At 45.1% G+C, this 8,036-nt stretch overlaps 1 protein-coding gene across 1 annotated transcript; it reads right to left on the reverse strand.

The window, feature by feature from the left end:
• Positions 1-396: 396 nt before the first annotated feature.
• On the reverse strand, positions 397-6,596 carry PEBP1 (phosphatidylethanolamine binding protein 1). Its single transcript, XM_066370806.1, has 4 exons — positions 6,325-6,596; positions 5,117-5,226; positions 4,319-4,419; positions 397-1,387 (listed from the first exon to the last, which is right to left on the reverse strand). Exons 1-4 carry the CDS (start codon positions 6,457-6,459, stop codon positions 1,170-1,172), a joined length of 564 nt encoding a protein of 187 aa, XP_066226903.1. The 5' UTR covers positions 6,460-6,596; the 3' UTR covers positions 397-1,169.
• Positions 6,597-8,036: the final 1,440 nt, after the last annotated feature.

Below are 8,036 nucleotides of genomic sequence, written 5' to 3' on the forward strand. Positions count from 1 at the left end.
TACAACTGTTCAGAGTGATCCATCCACCCCCAACCCCACCTTTGGTATTGTTCTATAAGGATTATAAGTCAGAGCAAAGGGAGGTGTAGGCGGTTTCTTAGCCAATTGTTATGGCGTCCGCACACAACTACACCATGGGGAACCACTTACAAAAGGAAAGGTGTTTCTTGGGCAAGAAGACTTGCCTCAAGTTTTGGGATTTAAAAAAAAAAAGAAACCCAAATTTAAATGAATTGTTGTCCCTGCTATAGTTTAATGGCATGTGTGTGAGTGTGGACCCCATGTGTGGTCCCTGAATAAGTCTCATTTTGGCTGTTCAGGTAAACTTTTGAGGTTGTCTCGTGACTCCCCACATTTATGAAACCCCATATCCAAAAGGGCAAAATACATGGAGGCCCAGTTTGTCTACATAATGTTTTTATTTATTTATTTATTTTAATGTTTTTATTTTTATTCAACTATAAAGCAAACAGCAGAATTAAGACAACATTCAGCAACTCCAGACCAGCTTTTGTTACACCAATGAAGAGTGATCAATTTAGCAGACACAGACTCAGGATTTGATAACCTCTCACCTAGACGCCTGTGCCTGAACACGAAAACCAATACTCTACTGCTTTTCCCAGTACTGCTCTTTAAAGGAGCCAGAGCAAGATACTGACACCTAGTAACCAATCCAAGATGTACCATGTTGGGGGCTAATGGCCTTACCAGCCTCTGTTGTCCGGTGGGAGACCGGGCTGTAAAAACATCTGAGACTATGCCCCCATGCACATTTCTGGAGTCAGGCTCATAAACACAGAGGCAGTGAATCTTAATTTCCCTTTCAGATTTTTTGATGCTCTGCACTATTACTATAGGCCTGTTCTTCTTACCTAAACTTTTTCTCCTTTAAATTCTGGGTTGCTATTCTTATAACAATCTGATGGCCACATCATTTACCAAAACAGCCCCCAAAATGGAGTTCAAATTTGATCAAAACATGTAAACCAGGGTGCGTGACCCTGTACAATTATAAAGGACAGGCAGAAGGAAAAGTCACCCTACACCACTACCTGCTCAGGTCTCGCCCGTGAGGATGGGAACAGGGAAGAGAGACATCTACATGCATCACTGAACTTGAGAATTCTGCTTGGGGCCCCCAGGCGGTGTCTGTCTCCTGGCTTCCCCTACTTCCCAGACAGCTGCTCATAGAGCTTGGGCACATAGTCGTCCCATTCTGCCTGGTAACACGTGCCGGCCACTGGGGACCCGAGCTCGTACTTTTTGCGGAAAGATGCCACCTTGAATTTGCCACGGTGGTCTCCAGACCGGTTGCTGAGAATGGGCTCGTCACACTTGAGCGGCTTGCTCTGCTCGTAAACCAGCCAGACATAGCGGTGGAGGCCTGCAGAGAGAGGACGGAGGGAAGACATACACACAGTGAGGCATCTGATGGAGACACCATCCATGTTCACAAATGTGTCAACATGGAGGGACCCACACCGCCCCATTTATAATATAAGAGCACTGAGGACACAGAGAAGTAGAATGAGTCAGGTCACTCACCTGCTGAAAACTGTTCACGTTCACCCCACTGCAACTGGCCTAAAGTCCACACCCTGCATTACAACCTGTAAGGCCCCATAGGCTCTGGGCCTTGCCCACCGCTCTCCTGTTCTCTGCTCCCCAATCACCCCACTCCAGGATCCCTGCCCATCTGCAGTAGGGGCTGACCAATCCTTTCCCACCACTCCCATGAGGATGCCCAATTTACTTCTGGCACATTAACATGGCTATCTAAAATTCTTACTTTTTAATTTAATTGTCTCATTGGAAAGAGCACCATAAAGCTACCATGTTTGTCTTGTCAAGCACTGTCACTCCAGGACCTACTTTCGTTAGTGCCTCACACATAGGAGGTGCTAAAAAAATCTCTGAGAAATGGATGAAGGCACAGCAAATCAGTGACCAGGTGCTCACCACACCACAATCAAGCCTACACAGAACATTACTTTCTACCTCCAAAACCTACTTCCTTGGAAGACAAGAGACCTGCTTTGAAAGAAATGGCCCAACTCACTTGAATCAACTAAGCAAAGAATGTTTTTAAATGAGCCAGCAAGCACCCTATGAATCTTGCAGTTTTCTATAAGCTCCAATTATGTCCTGGACACAAACAGGTGCCAGGACTTGTTTTAAGTTATTTAAAGAAAAGTTATTTAGATATTTGTACACCCATGTTTACTGCAGCATTATTCGCAACAGTCAAGAGGTGGAAGTAGGCCCTGGCCAGTTGGCTCACTGGTAGAGCACTGGCCCAGTGTGTGGAAGTCCTGGGTTCCATTCCCGGCCAGGGCACACAGGAGAAGCGCCCATCTGCTTCTCCACCCCTCCTCCTCTCGTTCCTCTCTGTCTCTCTCTTCCCCTCCCGCAGCCAAGGCTCCATTGGAGCAAAGTTGGCCCGGGCGCTGAGGATGGCTCCATGGCCTCTGCCTCAGGCACTAGAATGGCTCTGGTTACAACAGAACAACGCTCCAGATGGGCAGAGCATCACCCCTGGTGGGCATGCCTGGTGGATCCTGGTCCGGCACATGCAGGAGTCTGTCTGACTGCCTCCCCGCTTCTAACTTCGGAAAAAACAAACAAACAAACAAACGAACAAAACAAAAAAAGGAGGTGGCAGTAATCCATATATCCATTGGCAGTTGAATGAATAAACAAAACGTGATATAAACACACAACAGATTATCACTCAGCCTTAAAAAAGAAAATCCTGTCACATGCTACAACATAGATGAATTTTGATATGGATCCTTCTGGAAAACTTTATATACTGCTGATTAGAGTGTAAAAATTTTCAATCATTTTTGGAGAACTCTTGGGCAATTTCTATGCCCCAAAAATTCTGCTCCTAGGTATTTACTCAAGAAAAATGGAGACCTATGCCCACAAAATGACGAGAGTGTGTACAGCAGCTTTATTCATAATATCCAAACACTGAAAACAACCCAAATGTCCAATAACGGAAGAATGGCTACAAAAACTGGTATCATCACACAATGGGGTACCATTTAGCAATAAAAAGGAATGAACTATTGATACAAACAACAATATGGATGAATCTCCGACATTATCTCAAGTCAAAGAGAACAATTACCAAGAACAAATGCATAGCACATATCATTTGTATGAATACAAAAGTAATCTATGGAGAGAGGTGTCAGAAAATGGGTTAGCGCTGGGAAAAGTTAACTTAAAAGGGCGTGTGCATCCATCAATATTCACTGTCTAAACCCTTACAATCTATGTTTTTTATTATATGTATGTTATACCTTACTAAAAGAATATTAAAAAAAGGAAGGTGAGTTACTGAAGTGTTTTTTGTTAATGAGAACACAGCTCCTACTTGAGAGAATTGCTTTATTCTCATGTGTGTACTTCCCATAATTAAACTGCCTAATTTTATAACTGCCCTAGAGCACTTAATAGATCCTCCAGAAAGCGGTACCTTTACCTTCCTTTTATGAATGCATGAGAGGGCTGAAGCCATCTGAAGCTTCTAGGATCTACAGATAAAACATGGGTCTATGGCCAACTGTCATATTCAGGGATCTTCTTGTACTTCCTTCAGACAAACTCATGGCTGGACAATGTGTACAAAAGCTAGGATGCTGCCATGCTCTACCAACCACTGCTTACTTGTTCTGCAGTTAGGATAGGCAGCATTTATCTAACTTGGAAAGTTGCAATGTAGTATGCTCTTTGTATAATATAGCATAACACAACATGTGTGTGTGTCTTCAATATAGTTCTTAAAGTCTTCCAAATGTTTTCAAGATACCATACTAGATTTCTGAGAGAAAGGGGAAGCTATCAAGAGATAAAGAAGCCAATTTTTAATAATTAACTTGGAAACTATGATCATTTCTGAAAACTTTTATGAGAACTAAAAGCTCAAAGATCCCACAGGGCCAAGGTTGAAAACAGAAGAGAAGATGGTCTGTGTTCAATCCATGAGACCCTTAGGAAGTTGTTTCAAGCATTCTGCAACATTGCTTTCTTGGCATCTTCTCACTTCCTTGCTTACTATAAAGGCTTAACAGCTAAGAGGCAACACTTAAGGGCCCATCTAACCAGAGCCCCAAGTTCTCCTCCCTTGACTTCAGCCTTGGAGTTGAACTGCACTGCCTGAAACCTCCACTGGAATAAGTAAGGGCTCTCATAAATAAAAGACTAAAGTTCTAAGAATCAGACTGAAATTTGCAGCACGTCAGGCCAGTCCTAATGTGCACCCAGGCACCCCACCCACACCCCCTTAACAGGACCCTTTACTAACCTGTGCCCTTAGGAGGCCCAGAGCCCACATAATCAGAGAGGACTGTCCCACTGCTGATGTCGTTGCCCTTCATGTTGACCACCAGGAAATGGTGCCATTCCCTATGAGAGAATACAGGACCACCAACACCACAGGTAACTAGTATGCATTCACTGCACCGCCAACAAACGTGCACGTGCACAAAGCCCATGTTCTGTGCCAGGATGCAGGGATGAACCAGACAGCCCTGCGTTCTTGGCCAGTGCAAACCTCCAGTATCTGCAGAGGAGGGGACCAGCACTAACCCACCTCTGAGACAGTCTAGAGCAGAGGTCAGCAAATTTTCTGCAAAGAGCCGGACAGTAAATGTTTTCCACTTTGCAGTTCATACCGTCTCTCTCATGACTCAACTTTCTAGCTGAATCATGAAAACAGCCATAGACAGGATGGAAGTAAGTTATCATGGCTGTGTTCCAATAAAACTTTACTTATGGACACAGAAATTTGAATTTTATTTAATTTTCAGATGTCACAAAGTATTCTTTCCATTTTTTTCCCAATTATTAAAAAATGTAAAAACCATTCTTAGATCACAGGGCTGTACAAAGACAGACCTCAGGCAGATCTGGCTCTCAGCTGTAGTTTCTCATCTCCTGCTCTGGGGAGCGAAGAGGTCAGAAGTGTACGCTTTGGCTTAAGCATGTATGTGAACATCCCAAACCAGGTCTACAAGAACAGCATGTCCAGTGAAAGACACCGTGCAAGAAGCACCAGCTCATATTTGGATGACTTGCAGTTCCCCAACTTCCCCCAACTTGCCTATATTTGGGGTCCTTCCTGCTTGGAGCATCCGGGTCTGTCAAGACCAAAGTGTAGAGTTTGCTTGAATCAAGGCCATCCCACGTAATACTGGTGGGCCGATTCTTCACCTATTGGAAGGAACCAGTTTGGAATTAAAAAGTCAGAAATGCTAAAGAAACTAACACTCAGGTTCACAACAGAGTGGATTAATAATTGACTCTACTAAGAACCAGAAACTGAAGTTTAATATACTCTTTGTATTATTTTATTTTAGTCCCAACAACACTTCAAGGCTGGTTTCCTAGCACGTTATTAACAGGAAGAGCTGGGGTCAGGATTTCAACCTTTGTGCTGACTTGAGTCCTCTTAACAACCTTACACTGTGTGGAATGTCAAGGTCTCCAGATTTGGTGACCAGGAGGTTACCTGGGGCCTGCTAAAAAAGAATCCGAATTAACTGAACATTAAAAGACGAGGTGGGGAGGTGGGCAGTAAGCCTGGGAAAAGGGCACTTCACATTTAAACGTCCAAAACAATCAAGTGTCAGAGAAGGCAGTTTTATTCACACCACCGCTCCGGAGCTTTGTGACCAACAACTCACAATGGTGTTGGGCATTCTGGTTTCTCCACTTTTGGTTGCCAGGACCTCGTCCCGCCTCAATCATGGACGTCAGAGGCCAAATAGTAAAACAAGGCCCGTTGCCCTCTAGCCTTCCAGCTGCAGAAGTCACTACCATGCTCTTGACCACTAAAACAAAGGAGGCCTCGCTGGGCACTGACGATCACGGGTTACATAACGCGTCTTATGTCCTCGGGTGGGCGCTTGGCTCCCAAAATAAGACCTAAAATCCCGAGACCACAGGGGAGGCCCTGGGCACGCGGGAGCAACCAAGGCCAATTTGTTTCTGGGCATGGCCCCTCCCTGCCCTGGTCCCCATGCCCCACAATCCTGGCTGTTTCCAGGCCTAGACCCTGCCTGTGCCTAGTCCCGTGAAAGTGGATTAACTGCTCCCACGGGTCGCGGGCCACGCGCCGCCCGCCTGGTGCGGAGTTCCCGGTGCTCCGGCCAACCACAGACCTCCAGCGTGGGAACCTGAGACCCTGTTCCCTCCCCGGATCCGGCGCATGCAAGCTGGACCGCCTCCTCCACCTCCACCCCGTCCGCGCCCCGACGGCCTGCAGGCCTCGCGGTCTCGGGTTGCAGGAGGCCCGCAACCGTTGGATACCTGGGTGGGCGTCAGCACTTTGCCCAGCTCGTCGATCTCCGCCCCGGCGTATTTGACCTGCAGCGAGTGCTGCGGCCGCTCATCCACTTCCTGCAGGCTCAAGGGCCCGGACCACTGGCTGACGTCCACCGGCATTGCGGGGCCGAGCGGGAGGACAACCGGGAGAGAGAGATGCAAGTCCTGGTGCAAGTCCTGGCGCAAGTCAACGACACCGACTCGGAGCGGTTCGCAAACTGGCCGAAAGCGACGCGAGCCCAGCGGCAAGGAGGACGCATGCGCAGGAGCCGACGCCCCCGCACCCCTCTGCTCTCTGATTGGTAGCGCGGGGCGTCTGGCGCTCCTGGGTCAATGCTGCTGGCTTTACCTTTCTGTTTGTACGGAGGGAATCTCCAACCTGTCTTCCCGCAGTTCCCGAAGCTATGGCTCGGCTCTCAAGATAACAGTTTTTTCAAGAATTCAATTGGGCTACATTGATCTTTTTCATTTTTACCTTTTTGCATGATGCTTTGTTCCACTTTTTAAATTCAGAAATGGTAAGGCCTTGCTTTTCTACTGCATTTCCTAAAACAAGTGGGATTGCTCTACACGCCCTGTAATTTCGCGCATGCTCACTTGTTTTGATAATAGCCCGGTGGAAAGGCCTGAGCGAACTTTTGAGCATGTTTTGCACATATATTTGATTCTCAACCTCCCCTCCCCCAACTTGGTCTAAACAATATTCCTGGGAATTGATTTTTTAAAACTGTAGTTCCAATTTTGGTGACATGTGGCTCTGCCTCTACCAAAACTGCTCTTCACCTTAGCTACCGAATGCTTTCTTTTTGCTAACTATAATAGGCACTATTTAATAGTCCTTATCTAATTTGACCTTAGGACAGCATTTACCATTGATATCGCCCCCCAGGGAATAAAAAGTTTGTTTTCATTACTTATTAGGAAATAATACAAATTCATTGTAGAAAATTTAGAGGAAAATAACCCCAAAGAAGTAAATAAAAGTCATTTCTATTTCACTACTTGGATATAAACAGCAGAACAATTTTTAGTATCTTTCTAATTACAAAATTATGAGTATAGATAATTGTTTATTCATAAAAATAATTGCATTATACTACCATTTTAGCATATTCCTATCAAAATGAGGGGATCCTTTCACAAGGATACATGTATACATGTATACATAATATCAAGTCACCAGATGTACACTTTAAATATCTTCCAATTTTATATGTCAATTATACCTTAATAAAGCTGAAATTAAAAATAAAAATAGATCTTCATTATTTATTTATTTTGTATTCATTTCAGAGAAAAGAAAGAGAGAGAGAGAAGGGGGGAGGAGCAGGAAGCATCAACTCCCATATGTGCCTTGACCAGGCAAGCCCAGGGTTTCAAACCAGCGACCTCAGTGTTCCAGGTCAAGGCTTTATCCACTGCGCCACCACAGGTCAGGCCAGATCTTCATTATTTTAATGGCTTATCCTACCCTAGTTCCACCACAATTTATTCAACAAATTTCTTGCCCTGGCCACATAGCTCAGTTGGTTGAAGCATCATCCTGGAGCACGGAGGTTGCCGGTTCGATTCCAGGTCAGGGCATATACAGGAGCAGCTCAATGTTCCTGTCTCTCTCTCTGCCCCTGCCTTTCTCAAATAAATAAATGAATAAATATTAAAAAAAAAAACTAAAAAAAAAACAAATTTCTTGATGT

Source organism: Saccopteryx leptura, chromosome 2 (genome assembly GCF_036850995.1).
Source record: "Saccopteryx leptura isolate mSacLep1 chromosome 2, mSacLep1_pri_phased_curated, whole genome shotgun sequence".
In the NCBI taxonomy this organism is placed as follows: domain Eukaryota; kingdom Metazoa; phylum Chordata; class Mammalia; order Chiroptera; family Emballonuridae; genus Saccopteryx; species Saccopteryx leptura.

Excerpts from the sequence above, each read along its gene's own strand:
- PEBP1 (XM_066370806.1), bottom strand. The coding sequence starts at position 6,459 with ATGCCGGTGGACGTCAGCCAGTGGTCCGGGCCCTTGAGCCTGCAGGAA. Across the intron at positions 4,420-5,116 it reads AGGAAGGACCCCAAATATAG|GGAATGGCACCATTTCCTGG; the intron begins GCAAGTTGGGGG and ends ATTCTCTCATAG. Across the intron at positions 1,388-4,318 it reads TGGGCCTCCTAAGGGCACAG|GCCTCCACCGCTATGTCTGG; the intron begins GTTAGTAAAGGG and ends CTCTCTCTGCAG.